This window comes from Rousettus aegyptiacus, unplaced genomic scaffold, assembly GCF_014176215.1.
Source record: "Rousettus aegyptiacus isolate mRouAeg1 unplaced genomic scaffold, mRouAeg1.p scaffold_m13_p_17, whole genome shotgun sequence".
Classification (NCBI taxonomy): domain Eukaryota; kingdom Metazoa; phylum Chordata; class Mammalia; order Chiroptera; family Pteropodidae; genus Rousettus; species Rousettus aegyptiacus.
The window spans coordinates 26,770,215-26,797,814 of NW_023416292.1; the positions used below are offsets into that span (position 1 = coordinate 26,770,215).

The window sequence follows — 27,600 nt, forward strand, 5'->3', positions numbered from 1 at the left end:
TCCCCGTGAGGTGCCCCATTTCCTTCGGGTCGGACCCTGTGGCAGCCTGAGAGCCTCGGCCTCTCCGACTTCCAGGGTTTCCCTTGGCTTTTAATTCTGCTAAAATGTCAGCGCCTTCCACAGCCTCGGCCTCCTGTGCTGGTGGCTGAAGGGGACCCCACTCCGCCGAGCCTCGTCCTCCTCCCCTCGTCCCAGAACGCCAGGCTCCTGCCGCTTGGACGATTCCCAGCCTCAGGCCTCCCTCCCGGCCGACTTCCCGGACTCGCCAGTCAGCTGCCTCGTGCTCCCCGTAAGCGGGGTCTCCCTCCGCCGTCCTGAGCCACCGTGCCTGTCGGCTGGCTTTCCCCCATCTTCCCTCAGACTTCCCCGTAGCGAGGTTCTGGGCCAAGCATGGAGGCCACAGCCTCTCCCGTCGCACATGCAAACCGCGAAGCCCCCCCTGTCGCCCGCGAGCACCTCGGTCTCCTCGCGGGTCTCCATCTCCACGGCCATCAGCACCGTCCGGGCCGCCCTGGCCCCGCCGGCCACCTGCCTGCGCACCTCCCTCCAACCCGCTCTCGGCACCATCACCTCCGACGAACGCATCCGGGTGCCGAGTCCCCGCCCTGCCCCGTCCCCATTCCCACTGCGTCCCCATCACCGCCGCCATCACCGCGGCAGCCGGCGCTCGGAGCACCGGAAGGCGCTCGGCCAGGAGGAGCCCGCCCGCCGCAGACAGCGGCACCTCCACTCCTCAGCCCTGCTACACCATGCCATTCGGTCAAAAGCTAAAACGTTTTCTCCCTCCGAGTTTCAACTCTGAAATATTCCTATTTTCTAGTCCCCTAGACACGAAACCTTGGGAGTCTTGTTCTCTCACATACATTCATTGTTATTAAACCACAATTTTTCTCGGACCTGTTTCCCTCCTTCCAGTGATCGCTGCCTCTACTTATTAACTGATCCTCGCGCTCTCTTAACTGACCTGTATATACCCTGAACCATCGTCAGTGTTGCTAAACCACAGCTAATTAGGAAAAACAAAACTCCTCTGGTTCGCTCTCTCTTTTTTGTAGAGCACGTCACGTTGGCATTCGAGGCTCTTCAAAGCCTCATCTTCCATTTCGTTCCCGCGTCCGCCCCGAGTTCTAATCGAATGGGACTGTGGGTGTCCGTCCGGGCCAGGCCGATCCCCAGGCCTCTCACGCCCCATGACCAGTGTCGGGCACATGGTAGCGCCAGAGTTTGTGGGGTGACTTCTTGCTGGGACTCTGCTCCCCGCAGACGGCTCACCTGCAACGCCGCGTGCTCGTGACGGTTCAGTTGCCTTGGTCTGGAGGACGCTGTCCCTCTGTCTGGTGCTGGTGGCACCTGAGCCTTCCAGGGCCGCGCAGTGTGGCCGCCTGCCAGTCCTTGCCGTGGCCGGCAGGACGCGCCCTCTGCCTCGGGCCTGCAGCCGAGTCACCACGAGCCCCGCACACGCGGGCGTCAAGTGCTCGCGACTTCCACAGTCATGATTCCGACTCCGGAATCTCTGTGGGTTCCTCCCTTGTCAAAGGAAAACAATGTTTTGCTGCCAGGATGGTTAATACCGATCGGATTCCGGTCACTCGATGCTGAGGGCCGAGACCAGAAGCCAGTTTCTCCCCCAGCGGCCAGACAGAACATGCACCTCGCCCTTGCTGTCTGGTCTTCAGTCCAGGAACGAGAGCAGGGGGGCGGGGCGAATCGGCCAGGCCGACACGCACCCCGAGCTCGAGAGCAGGCTGGGCCGCGACTGCGGACCGCGCAGAGGGCCGGTCGGCCAGTCCCCAGGGAGCAGGCGCTCAGGCCGCAGCAGGTGCGGCTGCCAGGGGGCGAAGGCGCTGGTCACCCTCACTGCAGGCTGAAGGCCCGGGAGGGACCACGACCCGAGCGCCTGGCCCTGGGCCGGCCCCGTCCACCCCGGTTCCAGAGGCGGCTCCTGAGCTACTTGGAAAATGACGAAGCGCACACACGTGGCTGGGGGTGGGGTGGAGACAGTGCCGAGATCCGTCCCAAGGACTTTGTCGGGCTCTGTCTGCCTAAGGCCAAGGGAGAGACCAGGGAGCCAGCGTGAGGTTCCTGCGGGCGGGCGCCATCACCAGACCCGAGGGAGGCGGAGGCGGAGGCGGAGGCCAGACCAGGGGCCTCCAGCGCTCTGCCCTGCCTTCCTCACGCTGCCTCCCAGCCCAGAGCTGGGTGGGCCCTGCTTCCCCTTTCCAGGCTGATCTAACTCAAAGCTCAAAGGTCCCTCTTCGCTCCTTCCCAGACAACCCAAAGGATTTGCAGTCTAGGAAACCAAAGGAGAGTTTCATCAATAAATCAATTTATTTAAAAGAATATGTTACAATTAATTACACTAAGTGACATTACCGAACAACTTCAGAGTGGTTAGCTCTAGAACAAGGAGTGAAAGAAACACTGTTAGCCGTTATGCGTCTGTGTATTTTCTCTTCACATTTCTTCAATCACAAATAAAAAATACAAGATACTGCAGTGAAAATACAATTAGAGTTTCTCTCAAATAAATTAAAAGTGTGCATGGCCTGGGAAAAACTGAAGCCCAGCTCACTGGCTTAAAAAGGGGCACGACATGAAACTGGTGTCCAAGTCAGCAGTCGGCCACCCGCCTGCACCCCGCGCCACCCCCTCTTCGGGCCTGGTGCCCTCACGCACGAGGGTCACCGCCGCTGCGGAGCGAGGCCCTGGCACGCCGTGCTGGGCGCAGACGGGGGGGGGGGGGAAGGGGGGGCTGGAAGATGGGGCGCTGCTGCACCCCGCCGCCTCTCTTCTGAGCACTCGACCACATCGCCCTCCCTCCGAAAGGAAGCTCACGTGACGAGGACCCTGTGAGGGGACCCAGCAGAGGGCTGGAGTCCAGCAGAGCCCACGGTCTCTCCCGCTCAGTGAGCCCGGCCGGAGCAGGACGGCGGCAGGGCGGGCACAGACCAACCCGGACGCGGCCCCCGCCCGAGGCGAGAGGCGCCGCCTCCTGACAGGGCCCCATGCTGCCGCTCCGAGCACTGGGTGGGGAGCTGCAGGAGGGGGTCGCCCACAGCGGCTAGGGATGAGACCGCGGGGCCAGGCACGGGGGTGCTGAGCTCCCTGAGAGCTCCGTCCAGGCCTGGGAGTTGCCCTGAGCACTCACGGGTGCTGAGCTCAGGCCTCGGGCAAGGGGAGGGCGGAATGAAAGCGTCAAGGGCAGAGCGCCCAACGCAGGGCCCAGGGCACCGTCTGCGGGGACAGGGCTCTGGGCGGCGTTTTCTCTTGGTCTGGGACAAACTCGGAGCTCTCACCGACGGGGCTGGAAACTGAGCGTGGGCTGGGGACGGCCGGGCCGGGAAGGCGCTGCTGCTCTGCTGGGCCGAGGCGGGGGGAGGGGGGCCCTTCCGCTTCCCGGAGACGGGCTGCGAGGACGCCTCCCTGGGCAGGACCCAGGACCAAGACAGGAAGTGGGGGTCAGAGAAAAGAAGTGGGGAGCGGGGGAAGGAGTGTCACACTAGCACTGCTTCATGCAAAGAAGAACCTGGCCCCCTGGAGTGTGCCACCACAGTGACTTTGCCGGTGACCCCCAGCGCTGCCCCCCGCCCCCGCCGCCTAGGGCAGCTGGGGGCTCTGTCGGGGTACAGCCTCCGGTAAGGGCTCTTCCTATACAGGTCCGACCAAGAGCCCTCCCGCCAGCAGGGCCTGCACCACATGACTTCACGCCGCAAAGGGACAGACAGCACCCACCCTCTCTGAGGGCTCTCCGCCCCAAGGGCATCCGGAGGTCGCACCTGGGCTGTCGCATGGCCTCGAGATTCGTGTTCCTAACCCACCCGAGGGAATGGGGACAAAGTGCTGCTGGATTTTACAGCTTGAGCAAAGCTGGGGTCAAAAGCATCTTTAGTACTTGAGGTGGAAAATCGACTCTCTCCAGGGTCCTTCGGCTCATTATTAAATTCGCTTAAGCCAAAAGAAGTCAATCCCACGTCACAGCTTTCGAAGCAGGGATCACTCTCTGCCGCTGTGAACATTCGGCGTTCTGACACTGCGCACTCTGGGGGTCCACCGGGTGTGGAGGGGGAGGACAGGCGGCGGCTCCCTGTACGCCCTACACTCCCGGGGGCCGACAGCTGCCAGGAGAGTGAGAGAAGGAAACGTGGCCTCACCATGCTCTGCGAGAACAAGCTACAAAAACAGACTGCGAACCGCCCGAGCGCTGCTCGGCGGACGTGCCCACCGCCCACGGGGGCGGCCTCCCTGCGAGACAAAGCGCGAGACGCCGCCCTCTGGAGGATCTGTTAAGAAGGTGGAGAAGGGAAAGAGGCTCCGTGACGCGCTCCGCTGCGTCAGAGCCTGACTCAGACTCCCGGCCCGGAGCTGGCCGAGGAGGCCGCCCTGCCCGAGCCAGCCCGGCCCGGCCCTGGGCACCCAGCACTCAGGCCTCAGAAGGTCTGACTGCAAAGTCAGACAAGGAGATCCGTAAGGGACAAAAGATTTCCCTTCGGTCTCCTTGTAAGTGAAAGCTGAGACTCAACCTGAATCAACCATATTTGTACTGCTCTTTCCTGGGCCCTCGGCTGGCTCGGAGGCGCTGTGGTTGGGCTGGCACGAACCACTGCCCTGTCTGGGTTTCCCCAAGGCTTTGGGGATACTGTCAATTCCCGCCCCCCCCGGCCTTCACAGCTGTTTAAGGAAGTCGCTGAGGGTGTGATGGTTGGTGATGGGCGCTTACCAGTCAGGAAGCAGGTCGGGAAAGCTGCCCAGCACAGGGCATTGCTTCCTCCTTCCCCCACCCAAGCCCAATCCCCGCGCCTCTGGTCCCTGGTGGCAGGAAACGGGAAACTGCAACCATGAAGTGTTTCGGGCCGCCGTGGCCTCGGCCACCGGAGCCCACCGTCCCTTCCATCCTGGGCCAGCTGAGGGAACGCAAACCAGGGCCCGGCAGGAGGATGCGGGCCGTGGCCAGAAAGCCACGGGCGGGAGAGCGAGACGGGCTGGGTAGACCGTCTTGGATTTGAGAGGCTGCACCGAGCCCCCCGCCTGGCTCCTGAGAGGCCCCTGCCCCTCCCCAAAGGACCACGCGCCTCGCTCCTCGGACTCTTCGGTGACCCACAAGCCGGAACCTTCACTCAGTACAAAAAAGGGGCAAAAAAACCCAAGCAGGTTGTAAACTTTTCGAGTCCTTCACGAGGAGAGGTATTTTCCCTGTAAAATATTTTTTTCCTTTTTAAAGTTTGTTTCAAAATAAAGAGAGCAAGAGAGAAGTCATGAATCCTAGTGAAAGGTGTGTAAAAACACAAGCTAAAAAAGGTACTGCCATCAGTATGAAATTTAAAAAGAAATATATATATATGTATATACGTGCAGCTAATTTGCGTATATATAGTTTTTACATACATACATATATATGTCTGAACAGTGCAAATGGGTGGAGTTCATAGTTCCAGTTTCAAAAACGTGGTGCGAGGAGTCTGTTGGCAGGAGGCCCAGGCGGAGGACGAGGGCCTCTGGAGTGCCGGCCGGGCCGCTTTCGTTCCCTAGCGTGACTCAGTGGACCCCGCGTGCGGACCGAGCTGCTGTCCCCGACCGGCTCAACTCCAGAGACGCGGAATTCAGAGGGCTTAGTAATAATATTTAGTTTGGGGCTTTTGAACATAATGACTTCCTTTTTCTCGTCTTCGGTGTTAATGGTTACTCTGTCTGACATGGGAGACGAAAAGGGAAGAGGATGAAGGTGAAGAGAAGGGGAGGGGATGAGGAAAGGCTAGGTGGCCACATCCCTCTGCTGTGACCGTGCCATCTGGAAAATGTTCTGAAAGGAAAGAAAGCCGAGAGTCACTGCGTGGCCTCCGGGCCGGCGCCTCCCCCGCCCGGAGACGCGCCGCAGGCGGGGACATGGTGAAGGACCGCACGCCGGGGTGTGACGGCCTGTCCCCCACGTGGCTCCCGTGGCTCCCGTGTGGGGTCGGCCTGCACCGCACCGCAGCTGGGAGCGCCCCAGACGTCAGGGTCTGGCCCAGCCTTCCCGTTTGGCACACGAGAGAACGTGGGAAAACTGGGTTCCAGGGAGACAGATTTGCCCGAAATCACACAGGAAAAAAACCGGGGGAGAATCCAGATCCGGGTCTGCAGCCCGAAGTCCTCCCCACTGTACCAAGAACGTCCGTCTCCACGCTCCGACTTTTCCTGCTGAACCTCGGAAACGTTTTCTTTGAGAATAAGCAGCTAATCAGTCAGGATCTTTGAACTCTGCCCTGGACACTGCCAGCAGGGGCAGGAACCCGCCCACACGCGCGCGCTCCGTGCCGGCCTGGGCTCATCCTGGAACCGCGAATGCTGAGCCCTGCTGCTCTGCGGGGTCCAGACCAGCGCGGAGGGCGATGACGGAAGCCAGAGGGAGGGTCCGGGGAGTCACGGGAGGGGGCAGAACCACTGGCGCCCTCGGACGAGGAAAGGGGCCGGGCATTTTTCAGGGCCAGTCGGCATCCAGAGGCCGACCTCTGGGCCAGGGAAAGCCAGCCTAACTCACAGTCCCGGGGACACAGAGGCGGAGGGGAGGGTCCCAGGTACTTGGCCATTGGCCTGTATGCTTTAAACAAAGATGAAAAATCTGATTCACGATTGTTCAGAATTACCTCTTTTCTCCACTTGAGCTCACAGAACACCCTCTCGAAGCATTCGTGCATGTAATTGAACTGGAAAAAAAACAGAGCAACATCACTGACTTCTCAAGACCAGGCACCTTCGGCGGTGCCCTTGAACTCCACCCCCAGCCAGCGACCTTCCCAGACCTTCCCAGCCCACTGGGCCTGAGAACACCCTGCGGAGCCCAAACCCGGGCCTGGCGCCTCTCCTGCCCTCTGGCTCCTCCTAGTGGTGACTGTGAGATGAGCAGGATGTGAAAGCGCCGCGAAGGCGGAATTCAAAGGGGTTCAGAGTCCAGGGCCCGCGGTCTCCTCGGCTCTCTCCCTGCGTTCAGCTTCGGGGGAACCCCAGGCCCCACCTACTCCCCCGCCGCGAGCTCCCTGTGCACCACTCACATACGGCGTGAAGATTTTGACCCATCGAGGCTTCTTCTCTCCTCGCGCGTATTCGAAACAGAAGGCCATCCCTTCTTCGTCGGTGTCCCACCGCTGCATCTCGTCCCACTCGAACGCTATTACCTGGTTCTGAACAACCGAGAACGAGCAGGTGAGTCTGAGAGGCGGGAGCCGGCGTGAGACCGGGCAGCGGATGACAAAAAAATGAGTGATGTCCGCATCGCGGCGGGGGCAGGGCTGGGCCGGAAGGACAGAGGCGGTGGGAGTGAGGAGGGGCAGGCGTGGGTCGCTGCCTGTCCCCCGAAGCGGGCAAAGAGGTCTGGCTGCGCCCCACACCGCCCCGCTCCGCGCCGCCCTGCGCCCAGGCCGCACCTCCAGCTGGCCCTCTTCGGTGCAGGCGTGCAGCTTAAAGTGCGTGATGCTGATGGCGGTGATGACGTGCCCCTTCCTCCTGGAGTCGCACGCACAGTGGGGGAAGATGATTTCGTTGTAGCCCTCACAGGTTCGCAGCATGTTGAGGTACTAGAATAAAAAAGGGAGAACGGTGTCCCCGTGGAACTAAACCACCGTGCAGAGCCACAAGAGACCGAACAGAGAATCCGCTCGCTGGACACCGGGAGACCTTCCTCTGGTCTCATGCCCGTCTCTAAGCTGGGACAGGACTCTGAGACAATCCTTATCCCACCTCCAACCTCCAACCTTGCCTGTTTCTCTCCTTAAAAAAAAAAAAGAGGGAACACAGCAAAGCAAGAAGAGACACTGTAGCCTCAGACGAGACGGGAATTCACGACGCCACCAGCCCGGCCCTCGCTGGGGGTGGGGGGGCGAAGCTCTCCTTTCATTCAAGGAAAGAGGGCTGTTCCGCCCCGCCCCTCTGCAGTCAAGACACAACGATCTCCGCGGCGGGCTCATGCTACCCCGATCTCATGTTCCTAAATGTTTAGGCTTTTATTTAAAATCTGTTTTGTTTTTTTTTTTAACAGAAACCCAGAGTAACAGGAGATTTGCTTAAGGCCACATACGTGGTACAACGAGGATGAGAGGACAGGTCTAACTTCTTGGTCACTGAGCCTTTATCACCAGCGAGTCCCCAGATCAGCCCCACGACCCACTGGGTCTCCTTAAAAAGCATCTGGACGAAAATCGGGTGACATACGTGATCCTCACAGGTACGATGCTGTAGAAGACTAATCCAGCACACGCACAGAATGAAATCTTACCATCTGCAACCACATGGACAGACCTAGAAGGTGCTGTACCAAGTGAAATAAGTCAGAGAGAGACAAATACCCTACGATTTCACTTATATGTAGAATCGACAGAACAAAACGAATGAACAAAGAAACAAACAGAGAGAGAGCCTGGTCCGAAGAGGTCCGTGAGCTGCTGAGTCTAACTCAGCTCGTCGCTTGGCTGTCCGTTCTCCCCTCCAGGTAAGGCTGGCCTCTCTCTCACTCAACTCACTATTTTGAGTTGAGAGGGGAGAGGATAAAAGACGAGTGGGAAGGAAAGTAGAAGAGAAACAGCAAAAAAACTCATGGACTCTGACCTGGTTTCCTCTCAGAGACTGCCTGGGAAACAAGCCAACGGTGTAAAAAAGGAAATAATGATAGTACGTACATCAGTTATTTGCAAGCATTATGGCATTCAGCATAGTATTTAGTGCATAATTAGGTATCCAATAAATGGTAGCTTAAAAAAATAATTTTAAAGGCTCTGTTATCCTCAGCCAGAGGGCTCAACGATTTTCTCTCTCGAGAACGCCCTGTGAAGTGATATATATGGAAACTAACTTTTCGAAACTCTGGGGGAAAAGCGCGAGAGGGAGGCCGGACGGCAGAGCCGAGGGCTGCCGGAGCCGGGGCCGGCACGTGGGGGCTAAGTGTGCTGTTCTATCGACTTCTTCACATGCCAGAAAACGTCTACGATGCAACGTTGGAAGAAAAAGAAGAGGGTCTTGCAACCAGGCCTCCAGCCCTCGACCCACGCGTCCCCCTGACAGCCACCGGAGACTTGCTGCGTGCTCGACGAGCACCAAGTTCTGCTCGCAGATGCTCAGGACCTCTGCCAACGCCGGCGGGTGTCACGCAGCCTTGAGACGAGTTCTGCTCACGCCTTCAACAAAAACGGCTTAAAACAACATGCGTGTCGAGAGTTCTCCTTTTCCAGAGGTATTGTCACTGTTTTAAAAAATATTCGTCATGTTCCTAAATGGGAGATTTACTACATAGGTTTTTTAAAGAGAGAGAAACATGCAGACAAAGGGAGGGATTAGGAAAAGGCCTCAGAGGAGACGTGGCACTCTGCCCGTCCTGAACCCTCCTGCTGTGACCCTGCAGAAGTTGCTCTACCCGGGGACCCCCCTCTGCAATCTGGAAGCAAAGGACCCTGCTGCCACACTCGCTCATCTTGGATGGAGGGAAAAACATCCACTTTGGAGCCAGGCAGAAACGGGTTCGGATCCTGGTTCCACTTCTGGTCTTGGGTGAGAATCTTCCTCTCAGGCCCCACCCTCCTCTGCGGAGCGGGGACAAGCCCAGCCCGGCTGCTGGGAGGAGCGAGAATGCACCCACGGGACGGAACAGGACCAGGCACGCGACATGCCCAGGCGAAAGCTGTTTACCCCTCTGCGTTCAGAGGTACAGTCCTTGCAAGCAAAGGACCTTCAGGGGACGTCCTAATGGCATAAGTTCTAAAAATAATCTGCGTGAGCACTAAGGGCATGTGTGGCCTTGGGGACTCTCAGGTCAGGCAGCGTTTCTCAGCTTTAGGCGGGCAATCTCTACATTCCTACATGTGCACAAAGTGTAACGAGACGAGACATTTAAAGTTTTATATACACCCACAATTTCCGAAGGAAAAGTGAATTTTTGTTTTCAAACAGATTTAGGTAAGGGTGTAGCTATATATTCAAAACAAAATTCCCCTGTCCATTTTCCTTTCATATTACATTTTGAGTACTTAAATATGTACCCTAAATTACCTCCCCCGATTCACACACCACTTGGATGATGGCCCACAGCAGGCCGGAGGAACGATGGCGCGTGGGATGTTCTGTGCATGTTCAATACTTAGCAAGACAGGTAAATACAGAAAGAGGACAGTAACTAAAGCAGAGACTCAGCACTTAACAGAGCAGAACACTTTTGGCGAATAGGTCGAGGTCCATTCTGGAAAGCTCTCTGTTCTCCCAAACAACCGGCCAAGGGTCAAGCCAGGTCTAAAACTGAAATAAGGGCTCGAGGGGACCCTTCGGAGCCAACCGTCCCACGCCCCCCGGGCAGTGATTGTGAAGCGCTGGGAGTTTCGGCACCACCAGGGTGCTTCTGTAGAAATCTTCACAAAAACTCGTAGGTCCTCACCCCAGCCCACCCCGCCCCAGAGATTCTGGCTCAGGAAGCGTGAGGTGGGTCCAGACACCCGCATGGCGATTCCCACGACACTGAGCTGGGGGCCCCACTCTAAGAAACACTGACTTTCACATTTACTGTCTTGTGTGAAATCACTAAAATATTAACGTTGAGAAACACTAACGGAAATTGATTGTTCAGTTCAATGATGGCAAAATCAAGCCACTCCAACATATTAAACGTTTTGCAAACGTCTACTATTTGCGTGCAAGTGAAAAAAAGGAGAAAAAAGAAAATCTCTCTTAGGTGGCTGGATTCTCAACCATCCGGATTTGAGATTCAATCTAACTTCGTAAATAAGCAGAAGTAAATAAGCAGAAAACAAAGATTACTGATCACGCTGGGTCTTACAAACTATGGCAAAGATATGAGCTGCCTGGGTATTCGGATAACAAGGAAACTTACACAAAGCTTATTTATCTACCAAGAACTCTGGAGCACCCTGTCAAGATTCTAGTTGATAGCTGGCAATCTGAACATCCTCCTTTTCAGAAAAGAAACCTGTTGACTTGAAGTTCTCACAGCATGTGGCAACCAGTTATGCTAATTTGACCTAATCTTAGGCCCATCGGACACACTAAATTGCCTTAGATGATGGTATGCAGACCTAAGGGCTCCAAAAGGCCATTTGACACAGAAGTTCTAATGTACTGACCTTGACTGCGACTCAGCTAATGCCTTTGAACACCAATCCTTGAGAACATCAAATTACACCTGATCAGAATTCAAACTCTGGTGGGATCTTCTTTAAAATCTGACTGTAGTATTAAGGGGCACTAAGTTTTCAAGACAAGAGAATTCCATAAATGTTTAAGCATATTTTATACTCAACTCCAGTGACAGACCCATGGGGAAACATATCAAGGTATCGATGCACCTGAGTTCTTAACTGGGTGACTATACGATATAAACTTGAGTCTGAAAGTGATTTCATAATAGATTACTATGCTTGTTAACTCAGATTTTCTCTGTCCTGCCCCAGAACGACCCACACCTACTTACGTCTCCAGCACCTGGGACTGTGCCTGGCACGCACCTGGTGCTCCGCAAGCACTTCTGGAAGACAGAGTGCCTGCAGTACTGCGCGCGGTGCTGACCGGTACTGCGTCCGGTATTACCAGAGGCCCTTACGAAACCATCTGATTCTGTTGGCTTTGGCAAAAAGAACTACTGCAGAGGTCGACAGTCCTTTAGTATTTGGCCCTTTTACCAAGATGCGGATGTGCTGGTCAGACTCATGCATTAATACACAGGAGACAATGCCTCATCTTAAAGAAAAGGTAGAAGTCGAGTTTTAAGATCCTGTCTCCCACATAGTAAAATTCCCTTAACCAAAATTCTGCAAATTAATAGACGTAATTCTGTGTTAGATATTTTTAGTTGCCTATTTCAGCCTGTTGGTACGCAGAGCATTCGTAGATGATTCCACGATCTTTGGCAAATCCCTAACTAAGGCAAAGAGATTTATCACTTTCCATCATATAAGTGATAAAATAACCATCCCAGCTAGACATAAGGTTACATGCTAAGCTCAGTGCCTTACTGTGTATTCTTACTCCAACCCAATTAATTTGGATGGATGAACACTCGACATTCCCTCACAAAAAATGCACAGAAGGTACAAAGAAATTCGAGTGATCTATAAGAATCATTACCAATGCAATTGCTGCCTTGTGTGAAATCACAAAAAATTATAATTGGAACAATTTCAACCATATGTGAGTTTGCCAAGAAAAAAAAATTTAAATGCTATGAGTGGAAGTTCTGTAAGTGTTCTTCACAAATTTTATTTTTGACAATTGTCATCCTTGGCAGATACAAATTGAAAACTAATTTTAAAAACATTTAAGAAATATTCTAAGGCGGTCTTCTCCAACAGAACTTTCTGTGATGATGAAAATGTTCTCTGAGCTGTCTAACACAGTAGCTAACAGCCACATGTGGCTATCAAACATCTGCAATGCAGCCAGGGCATCCGAGGAACTGAATTTTAAATTCTATTTCACTTAAATAAATTTAAAAGTGCGTTTTAATCGCTACAGGAAGCTGGCAGCCGTGGAACCGAGCAGCACGGCTCTGGGGCGGCTTGCTCATCAAAAGCGTTACTGAGCATGAAAGTTTAGCTGCTGCAGAGGTCGAAGCTATAAAAACGCCTGATTCTGCCACTGCTGAATCACAACTGAAATAATTTCTAATGTCAAAATATCAATTCTTACAGAATCTTGTCTTTATCATATTAAACGTTTTGCAAATCTTTTTAGAACTTTTTCTATCAACATAAATTCTATTCAGTTAATAATAATAATAACGTTAAATACCTACATACAGCAAAATAAGCTCTTTGTGCACTACGGGGAGGAACACAGTGGGCTCTGCTTCAAGGTCTCTATCCCTCTACCCTGCGACATCTTTCACGAATGACAGGAACGACAGGTGCAGGAGGCAAAAAGGAGAGTTCTGGAAAGCGGGTGTGGGGACAGACACCTACCATGACCATTTTCCGCTGCTCGTACAGCTTCTGTAGCTGGTAGGACTTTTCCTCTGCTTTGATGTAACCTTTTTTCACATCGTCAACGGCCTGTCGCCAAAACAAAGGCAGGGAAGAAAGGAGCGTAAAAATCATTATCAAGTACATTCTTGATAAAAATAGAGGCACAGATCCATTTTCAGAACAACTCGAACCTCTGTGCACCATCGCCATCAGCGGCGAACTCTGCCCCACGGAGGGATTTACCGGAATAGCGGCACTAAGCGTCTGGTACATTCCCGGCACGTGAGCGATCTGGTTTCTCACGTTAACAGGCTTAAATTCCGCTTGCTCCACACATGTGAACCATCGGAGAACGTTAAATGGCATAGTGCTGATTACAGGCACAGTGAAGCAGCGAAAAGGTGCGGTGTAGACAGCAAGGGGTGCGCGCGGTCAGAACGCGACGGCCTCCTGCCAACCGCCGTTACCAAGGCAGACGCGGCTGGACCCCAGAGAATAAGCTGACCAGAAGAACTGCGAGCTGAAGTCAGGGAAACAGGAATGGGTTCGAGTTTAAACACATTTAGGAGACAGATCTGCCTGGTCTGAATAAAAGGTCCATGTTAGGGGACAATGACAGATAACGCTAGAGGGGTAGGTTAACAGATTAGGACGCGCCCTAAAAGGCAGCTGCAAGACAGTAGGGAGCCAAAATAAGCAATGAAAGTACTTTTTTTTTTAAAAAGATTGATTTGTACATGAGCGCCAAATGAATTAAGCTGAGCAGAAAATAAAATAAGGGAGCCCAGCGATGTGGTACTTTAAGCACGAAGCGGAGCAAGACCTCACGCTAGGCTGAGGGCGACTGGAGGAGAGGAAGTGACAACTCTCAGACCGCGAACGGACAAAACCCCAACCGGACTCGATACAGGCGCAAAGGTACCTGGATACGACGTGCTAATTCTAAACGACTCCTGGTTCCGAGCCACGAAACCTGCGCCCCTTCCCAACCTCACTCCACCCTAAGAAAACATTTAAAATCTCATGGAAGGAAAACTGGTTACTGGGAGAAAGAAAAGAACAAACGGAATCATCTGACCAGGGCCCTCGGGACCTCTGCGCAGGCACCGGGCAGGGGCTGCCTGACCCCCCCCCCCCCGAAGACTGCCCGTCTCCTTGAGGCAGCAGCATTCCCCGGCGTCTTTTAAGGGAAAAGAGCTGCACAACGGGATGCGTTCGGGATTGAAGTCACAAGGCTCGTTCAACTTCTAGCTCCGTCACTACCAACGTGCGCTTTCCTGAGCTACTTAAACCCTCGGCCTGTGAAACAGGAACAGTACTCCTCGCACAGGTAGACAACAAAACGAGGAAACGGATGTGAGGAGCTCTCTAAAGCACAGAAGAATAGTTGCTATTAGTATCATTGCTCTATTCAGCTGTTAAGTTCTAAGAACCACACGTGGATATTAACATCCTGCCCGGGATGTCCTAACGGAAAGGCTGCCCATTCATCCCCATCCCTGGCCATACAAACAAGGGCTCACGCCGGCACAGAGGATCATGTTCACATATTGGCAGTTAATAAAATAACAGTGCATCTTACAATTGATGGCGTTTTGGAATTGATGAAATACATTTGATATTCACATCATCAAAATGTGATACAAAAAATAACTAAAATTAAGAGAAAAAATTTAATATTAGTTTCCAAAGGGCACAACTGTTCACCTAGTCAAGCAAAAAATCATTTGAGCCCTCTGGCATGCTGGGAATGTAAAATGGTGCAGCTGCTATGGAAAACGGCATGGCGGTTCCTCAAAAACTTATAAATAGAATTACCATGTGGTCCAGCAATGCCAATTCTGGGGATATTAAAAGCAGGATTCTGAAGAGCTATTTACACACCCATGTTCGTAACAGCATTATTCATAATAGCTAAGACGCAGAAGAAACCCAAACGTCCACCCACAGATGACGAAACGAAATGATATATACACACAGTAGAATATTATTATTTTGCCTTAAAAAGGAAAGAAATCCTGTCATCGGCTGCAACACGGCTGAGCCTTGAGGACGTTACGCTAAGTGAAATTAGCCAGTCACAAAAAGACAGATGCTGTGTGATTCCACTTACAGCACCAGAAAGCAGACCTGGGCAGAGCCATGCTAGGGCTTACCCAGGGCGAGCTTGTACTTGAACCAGATACGCTGTCTCCTCGCTAATGACTCTTCCACTCCAACAATGCGAGAAAAAATATTTCATTCATATTCGTCACAAAAATATAAAATATTTGGAAATTACTATAAGGGGACATATGGGAAACATAAAACTACAGAACATTATTTAGGGAAATAAAAGAGGAGTTAAATAAGATAGAAATATTATGCATTTAGTTGGAAACATCACATTTAATAAAAATGGTGAATCTTCTTCAGTTAAATTATGAATTAACCCAAATTCAGTGTGCTAAATTTATAATTTAACTGAAGAAGAAATTTACAGTGTTAGGAAATAGGTTTAAAATTATTTCAATATTTAAAACAAAATGTTTAAAAGGAAACAGAAAGTAAAGATAGTATTCACTATATGGCTCTGCTATAAAGTCGTGATTTATAGAATCATAATAATATAAACACTGACTACTAATCCAACAAATCTAATTTGCCTGTATTAAGAAGATGGGAGAGATGAAAGGTGTGGGCATCCGTGGAAACGGGGACGAAATGGATTAAGAATCTCATCTTCTATGGCAAGAAATGAAGAGATATTGCCTGAATCTGAAAAATCAAGCGGCAGCAATACAACCAAGTTATAACAGAGACATGGAAATAAATATAAAACAAAACAAAACAACAAAAATCAAAGCTAAAAGAGGTGAAAGAGGGTGCTTACGAAGGAAGATGAAGAGGGGCGACTATTATTTGTCATAATAATCTGTATAGAACTATTTGATGTTTTAAATTCTAGGTATGTGTGATTTTGATGAAAAACTTCTGAAATGGTCCACAGTCATAGTGCTCATTTTCTGTTATTTAAAAAATATATATATATATTTTAAGCTCTAGGACATCTTCACTTCTTAAACTTATTTATCTTTTGTGAAATGAGATAGAACATTTTACAAATTTAACTGAGATCCAGAAGACAGAGCAGGTTACCCGAGGATTCACACTGAACTGGCAAGCTACCCGCTCCACACAAACAGAAAAAGGAACCAGGCCTTTCCAGAAGATCGATTCACCCACCTGATGAAAGAAGTAGGTAACAGCAAGGTCATTGTCATTCAAGAGGATTTCTTCTTCTGTTGTAAAGAGCCACTTTCGAATGGTCAGACAGGTGCCTGGCACAGCTGATGTGTAATTTTGGACGTAGAGTTTATGAGGAAATTCGTTAGGCGCCAGCTTACGTACTGTAGAAAAGACAAAACAAAGAAAGCCAGAGTGAAAAGACACATAAGGAATTTCCCCAGTATAAACTGAGATACAGCGTGAACAGGCAGACCACCTACGGCGGCTTATCATTAACCAGACTATCTGCTTAGGTCCATCAAGGAGCAATGTCTTGGGACCACCAAATAACCTTTTATCTAGCCAAATCTGTCTCTTCTATGACTAGAGCCAGTTGAACCTCAAACAACTAAATTCTATCACCTGAATGACACACTGTTCAGTTAACATGCTGACTCTGCACGTTACTCAGTTAAAATTTCAAACTCAGTTAAAATATCTGATCCATTATCTGGTGAGTTACAGTGATGTCCACTGATCATCTTTAAAGCAAGCCTTTCCTCTCACCCAGTTATGGGGCGTTGAAGAGTCCCTCATGTGGCAGTTTTCGATGAACTGCTTTTATTGTTAAGAGCTACAAGGCTCTCCCACCCACCCCTGACTCTAAGACATTCGTCGGAGTGAAAAGTGTCTTCTGAGTGAGGTTATTTCCTCTTCCTAACAATGGACCAGCAAGATAAAGCGCTACCACTTTGAATTTCTATATTGCTTTTCTTTGGGAGAGGCTGAGTTTTCTTCTCTTGATATTTACTTGGCTTTATAACACTGCAAAAGACATTAAATATCTCCTGTTTTAGTTAATAACTAAAGCTTATAAAAGAAGGGTAAGATTAGAATCCGAATGTCCTGGTTCCTTAACAACCCTTCATGACATTTACATCTGCCTAGTTAGACCGTGGGGAATTGGGAAGAATGCTAGGGCGATGGCTGCTTCGGGGGAATCGAAGTTGGTCACCTTGACCTGGGGCGGCAAGGCCATCCAAATCCACCAAATGGTCCCCATTTCCAAGAAGAGAAAGGTCTGATCAATCGGTGTTGTCATTTCTGGCCTTAGCCAATATATGTGGAAACGACCCATAATCTGTAGGAAATCTATGTCACTCCGAGCAAGCACTTTCTCCCCCACTTTGGGTCTCAATACAACCAATGTGGCCGTCATCCTTAGCTTTTACAAATAACATAGAAGAGACGCTTCCTATCGCCATGCAATAAAATGTCCTGGGGAGAAGGTATCTATCTACAAAGAAACTTAAAGATATGCATTAAAGCAACTTATTTATGGCTTTTAGCAATTTCTTTCTAACTTCCAAAACAAAAAGCTGTTCTTGGCTTCCGGTCAAGACAGTGGAGCAGGTAAATGCTATGCCCACCTCCTGCCACAACCACGACGAAATTACACCTGAACTACAGAACAACCATCACTGAGAACCGCCTGAAGGCCAGCTGAACGGAGGTCCTATAATTCGGGACATACAGAGCAGCCGCGCTGAGGCTGGCAGAGGAGTGGAGAGGTGGACGGGGCTGGTCCCACTCCCACGTGAGGCGGTTAAGAACCGGCAGGGCTAGCTCAGCTGTGGAGGTCCCCTCCGAGGAGCGAGGGGTCCCAACCCCACCCTGGGCTACCCAGCCCAGGGTTCCAGGGCCAGGAAGAGAAGTCCCCATAACTGTGGCAGCTGAGTGGGCCGGGGGCTGCTGGAGTCCCAGGCATTTTCCGTAGCGTGCGGCGCACCTCTTGCTAAGCGGCCCCCAGCCTGGCACTAGTGGCAGCCGGCTTCAGTTCACAGCTGAGCCTCTTCGAGGCACCGCCAAGCCCAGGACAAGTGACAGCCACCTACAGATAACTCTAGTTCATAACAAGTGGTCTCGAGCAGGGCACGGGCAGTGGCTGACCTGGGCATGCACCGGAGCCCCCCACCCTACCCCGAGGCTCCAGAATCAACGCGCTGGTGGCTGGTGGCTGGCCTCGGACCACACCAGAGCATCGCCCAACCGCCTCCACGAACACCACACCCAAAGGACAGACTCAGCTGGGACCAGAGCCCTGCTAAAGCGGATCCCTTCACTGTAGTCATGGCCAGTCCTCACGCCAATCAGCCTGAGGGTCAGTCCCTCCCACTGAGGTGCCAACAGCAGTCAAGGCTCAACCACCACGGGAAGGCAAACACAACCCACAAAAGAGACATACCTAGGGCACCCGCCTCAGGTGACCAGGCAGATTGTGCCACTGGGCCCCATCCACTAGTTAAGGCCACGCTACCAAGACCGGGAGACATAGCAGCTCTACCTAATACATAGAAACAAACACAGGAGGCAGCCAAGGTCAGAAGACAAAGAAACATTTTCCAAATGAAAAGGGAACAAAGCCCCAGAGAAAGAACTAAACAAGAAGGAGACAAGCAATCTACCAGATGAGAGTTCAAAACTCTAGTTATAAGGATGCTCAATGAGCTAAGTGAGAACTTCAACAAAGAGATAGGGGACATAAAAATGGATGTAGAAAACATGAAAACGAACCAGTCAGGAATGAAGAACACAATAACTGGAATGAAGACACATTAAAAGAAATCGATAGTAGATTAGATGAAGCAGAGGACTGAACCAGTGACTTGGAAAATAAAAAACTGCCAAAAAAAGAATCCAAAAACATGAGACTAGCTTAAGGGGCCTCTGGGACCTCAAATGTACCAACATTGATACTATAGGAGTACCAGGAGAGAGAGCAAGGAACTGAAAACCTATTTAAAGAATTAATGACGAAAAACTTCCCTAACCTGGCAAAGTAAATAAACATACAGGCCCAGGAAATACAGAGTCCTGAAAAAGATGAAGCCAAAGAGTCCCACACCAAGACACGTCATAATTAAAATGCCAAATGTTAAAAACAAAGAATCTTAAAAACAGCACGAGAAAAGCAGTTAGTTACCTACAAGGGAACTCTCATAAGACTGTCAGCTGAGTTCTCAGCAGAGACTATGCAGGCCAGAAGGGACTGGCACAAAATAGTCAAAGTGATGAAAAACAGGGACCTAAACCAAGATTATTCTACCCAGTGAAGCTTCATTTAGAATCGAAGGACGGATTAAGCTCTTCCCAGACAAGAAAAAGCTAGAGTTCAACACCACAAGACCAGTATTACAAGAAATGTTAAAGCAACTTTTTTATAAACAAGGCTGGGTGTGTGTGTGTAAAAATATTAATAATAAAATGGCAATAACTACACACCTATCATCAATTTCTTTAAATGTAAATGAACTAAATACTCCAATCAAAAGACATAGGGTGGCTGAACGGATAAGCAAACAAGACCCAGATGTCTATGCACCGACAGTTGGATAAAGACGTGGTACACATATACAACGGAATATTACTTGGCCATAAAAAAAAGAATAAAATCTTTCCATTTGCAACAACACGAGTGGACCTAGAAGATATTATACTAAGTGAAATAAGTGTGACAGAGAAAGACAAATACCACATCATTTCATTTATATATGGAATTAAAAAACAAAGTAAATGAACAAATAAAACAGGAACGACTGATGGGAGCCGGACGGCAGGGGGGTGGGGGATGGGCGGAAGGGGGGAAGGGACGACGGCGCACAAGGTGGCAGTCACGGAACGGTCTCGGGGACGTAAAGCACAGCACGGGGACTACGACAACTACGCCTGGTGTCGGATGCGCAGGAGATTTGCTGGGGCGACCGGCCGCTCCGTAAGTTATACAAATGTCTAGTAACTATGCCGTACACCTGAAATTAACATACTATTCTATGTCCCCTGTAATGGAAAATAAAAAAATTATTTTAAAAAAAGCAATTCTAAGAATCTACAACCATAAAGTATGCTAAAACAAGTTGTGGCTAAATAGAATATCTCCTTTTTTAAGGCTGTTTTATTGGACTGTATTAATTTTGAACCTCTGATTTAAAAGAACCTCACGGACCTGTCTGCCTCAGCGCTGGGTGCAAGTACCTCATACTCACCAGTGACACCGGCGACCAGACACGCCGTGACCTGCGCTTAGCGGGACTCGCCCGGCCTCGCACCGGAGCGGGCTCCCCGGGGTCTGCAGCTCCTCTCCTGGCAAACGGTGTCGGTCTGACCGCTCCCGGGGGGCTTCAGTCCGACAGCATCAGAACAACATACCTCCGAACAGCACTGGCGATTGGCCACCGGCACTTACCGAAGGAATGACTGATCACTTCAAATAAGGCGAAGTAATTCACTGTCATGCTGTCCATGCCGACCTTGGCTGCGATCGCCTGAAGGGAAAACGGGAGAGATGAGCTGGACCCGGGGACACGACCCGGCGGTGCTGAGGGGAGAGCCGGTGCCAGCACGCTCCGGCTCCTGCCATGTCGGTTTCACGGCCATGAAATTCATGGTCGCCGCTGTTTTCTTTGCATGCGTGTGTACATGCACACTTATGCACATACAAAATAAAGGGGAAAAAATACCCGTATTGGATCCAAGCCGCTATGATCTCTAAATACGAGTATCTCCCCTCCTATTCAAGCTGACAATAATCTCTCATTAAATATCAGCTTTCCTCTCTGAAGTGTGACTTCATTCCACAAGGATCTTTTTTTAATAGCACTTACAAGAAATGTGCTCGATAAGGTCAGATCTTAAGAGGAAAGTAAATTCTTAAATATCCAATCTTATACATCCAGCCTACATTTAAGATAGGCTGTTAGCATACAAAATCTACATCTCTGGTTCTTGAGATTAAAATACTGTTTACTGGTTTTGTTCATGCTTCACACGTTTTTCTTGTTTGGTTTTCAGACAATCCACGTCTCAGGCTGGGGATCTCCACTTCCTACCCTCATCATTATCCACAAAAAAAGACCAAAATTTTGGGGAAAAAGAGACATTTTAAACAAGTATCGGTCCTTCTCTCTAGGAACTAAGGTCCTAACACAACAAATAAATAGAAATTGAAAGGCTCCATGTGAAAGCAAATGAAAACTGAAATTATATACAAATAAGAACAAAATGCAAAGCAAAAAACACAAACTAATTGTATCGAAATTCCTATTCAAGACCAGTCTCCTTATAAATAAGGTGTTACTTGAAAAAGATAATATTACTGAATATTAGTGTCTTAGTAAAACAAACACGGTTATACGTTTCTTCCTGCATCTGTTCACATACAGACCGAGGTACACCCCTGCTATGAGGCAGGAGCTGGAGACTTTAAGTGTTCCAAGTTACTTCTACACCGCACAGAAATGCTCTCAAGGTTTGGAAAATGGCTTACGGCTAGAAGTCTCAATTACAGGGTGAAGGGGAAAAGTAAAAAATAAATTAGGCCTTGCTAGAGAAATATGGGAGGAAAAAAAAAAAACAAAGGAAACAAACATCGGTGAGCTATAAAATTAACGTTTTCCTTACAACCACGCCATTTTATAGAAACACCTGAGATCCTGCCCACGGCCTTCGCCATGGCATACGGCATGTATGTAAACGTATGGGGAGCAGATTTGTTTGTTTGCTACAAAGAGAAATAAATATTAATATCCAGAAACCTGTAGTCGCCCTCAAAATCTTGATCAAATCTGGATCGAAGACCAATGAAAAGGTCTAAGAGCAACAACCGTTCCCAGGACCTAGACCATGATCTTTAAACACCATTTCTCACTGAAAGGAAACAGGACTCCTTGGGAAGCGGCTGCCTCTCGATCTAGCACAGGAAACACGCAAGGATGAGCCCAGAACCCCCCGCGGCACCGAAACAAGGGTGCTGTCACAGAGAAACGGGCTGCGCCGAGAGCTCAGGCGCAGGCGTGAAAGAGCGCCCGCCGGCCAAGACGAAACCTCCGGACGATCAAAAAGGTAACATAGGCTACTGAGTAAATCATCCCGAATTCCTAAAAGCCCACGTGATACTAAAAAACTAATTACCTCATTGGCATCAACTAGGATATCAATTCTTTACTCTGAAAACTGACAGTAAAAGAATTAAATATTTATCCCTCCTTTAACTACAAACTGCATTTCAGAATAACTAAATAGCTTTAGTTGATAAGAAAACGTTCTTTACATAATTCTAGCTCATAAATGTGAAGAAATGAGAGAATTAGAAAATCAGCATTTTGCAACCCTTAAAGAAGTTACAGGTCAAGGCAGCAATCACCGGTGTGATACACTGATCTGACAAGAGATCAATGAAGAACTTCACACTGATGAGATTAGGTTATCACCACCTAAACCTACCAATCAATCATTAAAAGTGAATAACCAGATATCGTATACAGCTTACTGATAAGCAATATGAAGCATATAATACCAATTACGAAGTATTCTTATCGAAAAAGCTGAACCTGAATCTAATCAAGCCTCCATTTATGGAAAATATGAGGAAAAGGAAAGCCAAATTAAATGACACGAACAGATAAAAAGAAACAAATAGATAAATTCAAAATGTGGGACAGTCCACAGGACACAGACTCAATTTCTGCAATAAACAATGACATGAAAAAAAAAAGTTGGAGCAGGAACAAAGACTGCTCTATTCTAAAATAAACACAGAAACCAAATGTGACATAAAGGTCTTATGTAGATCCAGATTTTAGCCAACCAACTATAAAAAGTCATTTTTAGATAAATGGGAAAATACAGCTATCAGGTTGTTATTAGTTAATAACAAGGAAGTACTGTTAATTTTTTAGGTTTGATAATATCTTTGTGGTTCTGTAAGAAGAATGTCCCTATTTTTTAGAAATGTATACTGAAATACACACAGTCCAATAACATGAAATTTGCTTTAAAAATATTTAAACAAAGAAGAAAAGGATATATAATGTGACTGTGGCAAAACCTTAATGACTATCAATTATGAGTGATGAATAGACAGAAGTTCATTGTACTATTTTGTTTTGAGGCACGTTACAAAGTTTCTTACGATTAAAGGGGGGGGACTAATCAGAACCACTACAATCTGGGATATTTACTTTAATAACAGCATCAACAATAGTAGCTACATTTAATAAAGCTGTATGTGCCAGATACTCCAAGCCCTGCACGTACAGTAACTCGTCTAAGCCATCTTCCTTAGCTTTAAACCACACGGTGCAAGTCTACTCGGCCGCGTTTACTTTACCTGGTACACCTGGTCTGTAGTGCTGTTCTTTTTAACCCTGACCGTAACTGCCGTCCCGTCTGGCAACGCGACTCTCAGCTCTACGTCCGACACGCCGTTGTAGTTCTGGGGAAGAGACACACAGAGAGTTTGGGACCCAGAGCGTCCCTGCTGTCCCTGTAACATGCTGGCTAAACAATGGCCTCAGTATGTGAAAGAGAAACGTGAGTTCCAATGAAGAAGAGAAAAAAAAGACACCCTGTAAGTCAAGACATTTACAAGTCATAAAGCCGACTTTAGGTAAGGCAGACGTTAGCCTTTAAGATGAACACAGGAAATATGCTGAAGCCAACATGTTCACATTTTAAAACAGAAAATTTATGTGAAGCAGTCTGGGTCAAGCGCAGATGAGTGTTGGCTTACTTTCAAATATTCAGAACTCACAAATGAGAAGACAAGTGAAAGCAGTAGTTTCAACAAATATCGTCTGTTTTTTATGGTCAGGCCATGCTGCATTAGCTCAAGTAGTATCCTAAGTTCCTTTCTGAACTCTGAAATAATCATGACACCTTTGAAAGGAAAAGTAGATGAAACTCCGAAATCTGAGTGAGCCTGATGCCCAATTTTATTCTAGCAAAGAGTAAACAATTCTAATCCTCTTTAATCCAAGAAATCCTTCTCTCATATTGCTTTTGATGATTACAACATTCCTCTAACAGATTTCTGACCTTGTAATTTTTATTAGAGATAAATAACTAGTTAGGAACAAGTCTATCTTCATTTACTAGTTAAAAAAAAAAAAGTACTATTCATTGCCTAAAACTATCTTAAGCATTACTTTGTTATAAGTCCTTGTCTGAGAGAAATTTATAATCTCGTTGGGAAAATAAGACACAGACGTATAAAATAATCAATAGATAATACACTATTTAATACAGTATCACTACATATTCATTCTTCTATTCGATTAATATTTATTAAGCACCTACAATATGCCTGACACTGTGATCAAACACTCGGAATATAAAGGTGATCGGGATTTAGCTCCTGTTCTGGAAATCTCACGTATCGCATGGTGACCTGGCAACTTGTTAAGAGGGTAGATCTTAAGCATTCTCACCATGGATAGAAGGATGGATGGATGGATGGAAAGGTGAATGGAAGGAAGGAAGGAAGGAAGGAAGGAAGGAGTAACCAAATGACGAAGATGTCAATTAGCTTGACCGTGGTGATCATTTCGCTATGTATACATACATCGAAATATCAAGTTCTACACCTCAGAGATGTATAAAAATTAAGAGAATGAGATAGCAAGAAGGTGATGATTAAGTGGTACTGACTGCAAAAGTTCTCGGTGGGATGAAAAACTGAAGACCTGAGAACGGGGAAGGCTTCAAAGAGAAAGTGGACCCAGCCTTAGGTTTTGAAGGATAAGTAGCACGCACACAAAAACGAAGTTGAAAAACAGTCGCCTGGAGAATTTATGGCAATTCGCTCCGTAATCGCTACCTTCCTTTCCCCCGAGGAGCAGCGCAGGGCGCTCACGTACCTCGTCCGACTCCGACAGGAACTCCTGCATGATGTCGCTCTCGCCGATGACTCGTATCGAGCACACTGCAGGAAGCAAGGACAGAACCTGGCGTGAGGCCCCGAAATCGAGAAAGCAAAGTTAAGAACATACCGAGATTTAAGTGTAAATCATCAGAACCGGACAATGCTGAGGCAGCATGCCATCCCTGACATATGCTATTTTAAGACACAACAAACATGTAAATATGGACTAGAACAGAGGAATAATAGATGTAGCTCGCTAAAAATATTAAACATAGTCAAAGGAATTCACCCCAAAAAAAGAGAAATAAAAGTTCAGTAAATCTAACTTTGCAGTCTTGTGTGAGGTAGACAACAGACCAATGGTAAGGTCAATTAAAAATAAACCAAACACAAAATTGAAATACAAAAGGAAAAATATCTACCTGGCTTAGGAACAGGCCAGTCAGAGAACCATAAGCATTTAAAGCCACTTTGGGGAAAATGGGTAGGTAACTCAGTACTGAGGCGAGCACATCTCCTCACCTCACTAATTTTAGCTTCTACACAACAACAAAGGAGAAAGGAAGGAGGAAAGCAGACAGGCAGGCGGCTAATCGTCTAAACCTAAGAGAGTTAATTTCCTGACACTCTCATGAGGATGGTCCATGACATTGACAATTTTCCTGCATTTTATTAAAAAAAAAATCGTTCCCTTTCTCATTTCCCAAGGGCTGTGTTTGGAGGCCATTCCATGTTAGAAAAAAAAAAGCTAAAAACAGATGAGGAAGTTTCACTCCTTCTCCAAGGGAAATGATTTTTTTTTTTTTAAATGCCTACAGCATCTGGTCTTCCTAGGTGGTCTCCCATCCAAGTACTAACCAGGCCCGACCCTACTTAGCTTCTGAGATCAGACGGGATTGGGCGTGTTCAGGGTGGCATGGCCGTAAATGGAAATGATTTTTTTTCAGGGATAAAGCTCTTTATCAAAGCCTAAAAAAAATTCAACTAGATTAATTAGTTCTTATATAAAGACACAAGGATACAGAATTACTAAATACCACATAAGACCATTATTCTACTAAATTAGTATTTTAAAGAAAAGCCTATTGCACACCTAGCACATTACTCAGGAGATGTGTGTCAATTTCCTCAACTTTCTAGATATACAAACGCTTGCTTCGGGTTCCACGTCCACGGATTCCTAGCGTACTGTGTGCAAGTCCTGAGATAACAAGTTTTAATACTTCTACCTATAACCTGTTTAGAATAAGGGGACTTCAGATTACCTGCCACTCGGCAAACCAACCCATGGACACTTCTAAGAGGAATGTGGAGTTTTCAGGTAGAATTAGCCAGTGAACCGAGAATCACTTTAATAAAAATGTCTTAAATACTGCCACTTAGTTCCCAAATCAGTTCAGCATATGGATGAGTCCGTCTGTATGTGTTTGCTGGCAAATAATATAACCCTATAAATAAAGGTCCTTAACGCATCAAGAACGATTCGTTTTTCTGCTGGTATGTGCTCGGCGAGTTCACCGAAATAGGCTATTCGTCACTGTACTGGACCAGTGAGTCCTGGCTCGTTAGCTTTGCTTGGTCGACATCTGCAGTCGGGAACCTGACTTGGTCCGCTGCTGAGTCTTGGGACACTTAGGCGCACAGTCAGGGGCTGCGCATCCAGGGCGCCTGTGCAGGGGGCTGGCGGCCCGGCTTACCCTTCTCCAGATACTCCTCCAGCCCGCGGCGCCGAGCATCTAACTGCTGTTCCGATAAGGAGAAAGGCCACTTCCCCGGGAGCCGGGGAAACGTGAAGTTGGCGAACTCCCTCTTCAGGTTCTGGTGCAGGATGGCAAACTCCCGGTACCGCTTGGAGCACAGCTGCCTCCCTGCCATGTAAACGTTGTACACCTGGGGAGGGGGACAAAGAAAGCGCGGTCACTACAGACGCAATCCCAGGACCAACTAAAGCCAGGCCCGGGCGGATGTTGGTTAGGTACACTCTGCCACACACCTAAGAGGCTATGTTCAAGGTCACTGTGAAATAAGACTTAATAAACACACCAGAAATTATTCGTACAAAAGAGGGCCACTCCTTTCAAAGGGGCCATGATTTGATATCTGCTATTGAAATGACTCCCAGCACACTGTTTTAAACATCTTCAATGGCAATTATCAGCTTTTAAGAGTGGATTTTATTTTCGGAAAGTTAGAAGTCACTCGAGGCCAATGTGGTAACTACAGTGAATGAACAAGCAAGCAAATTCGGAGATGTAAAAAGCTAGGGTTGACTTTGAAGCATTGTGACTGATATTTGTGGCCCAAACTTCCAAAGAAAAGGTCTAAAAATAATGTAAGCAATAGTGGCATTTTTGTTATCAAAAACTCCTTTCCCAAAGTCAGACATCTCAAGTTTTGTTCCTCTCCCTTCCATCATTAAAACAGGGTTAACGAAAAGTTGAAGAATAAACATACTCTAAGGACCTCCTCATAATGATAAAAAGTAATAATCCTCATGATAAACGAGTAGAAATTTTTGTCTGTTGTTCACAGAGGCATACCAAGCTTCTAGAACAGGACCTGGCACACAGCAGGGACTTAGCAAATATCTTATGGAAAAAAGGACGCACGTGTGTGCAATTCTCAAACATACGTCCTTACAGAGGAGAACGGTAGAATGCATAACCGAAAAACATCGAATAGTCCAAGTTACTTTGTATTCTCAGAACATATTAAATAATGCAGAAATGGGAATGCGGCCCCAAATCGCATTTACTAGCTTAGCAAAAA

The 27,600-nt window shown here is 48.3% G+C and overlaps 1 protein-coding gene and 1 pseudogene across 1 annotated transcript in view; both read right to left on the bottom strand.

Annotated features, from left to right (window-relative positions):
• Nucleotides 1–2,304: 2,304 nt before the first annotated feature.
• SNX27 (sorting nexin 27) overlaps nucleotides 2,305–27,600 on the bottom strand; it is a 57,956-nt gene continuing 32,660 nt past the window's right edge. Inside the window, exons 3-12 of the mRNA XM_016126080.2 lie at nucleotides 26,529–26,721; nucleotides 24,827–24,891; nucleotides 23,299–23,403; nucleotides 20,377–20,455; nucleotides 16,152–16,315; nucleotides 12,924–13,013; nucleotides 7,398–7,547; nucleotides 7,026–7,154; nucleotides 6,621–6,680; nucleotides 2,305–5,797 (exon numbers count right to left, since the gene is read on the bottom strand). Coding sequence (XP_015981566.2) covers nucleotides 5,750–5,797; nucleotides 6,621–6,680; nucleotides 7,026–7,154; nucleotides 7,398–7,547; nucleotides 12,924–13,013; nucleotides 16,152–16,315; nucleotides 20,377–20,455; nucleotides 23,299–23,403; nucleotides 24,827–24,891; nucleotides 26,529–26,721 — 1,083 coding nt within the window. The 3' untranslated portion in view covers nucleotides 2,305–5,749. The remainder of the gene's footprint in view (nucleotides 5,798–6,620; nucleotides 6,681–7,025; nucleotides 7,155–7,397; nucleotides 7,548–12,923; nucleotides 13,014–16,151; nucleotides 16,316–20,376; nucleotides 20,456–23,298; nucleotides 23,404–24,826; nucleotides 24,892–26,528; nucleotides 26,722–27,600) is intronic.
• LOC118612986 lies at nucleotides 25,641–25,759 on the bottom strand (annotated as a pseudogene).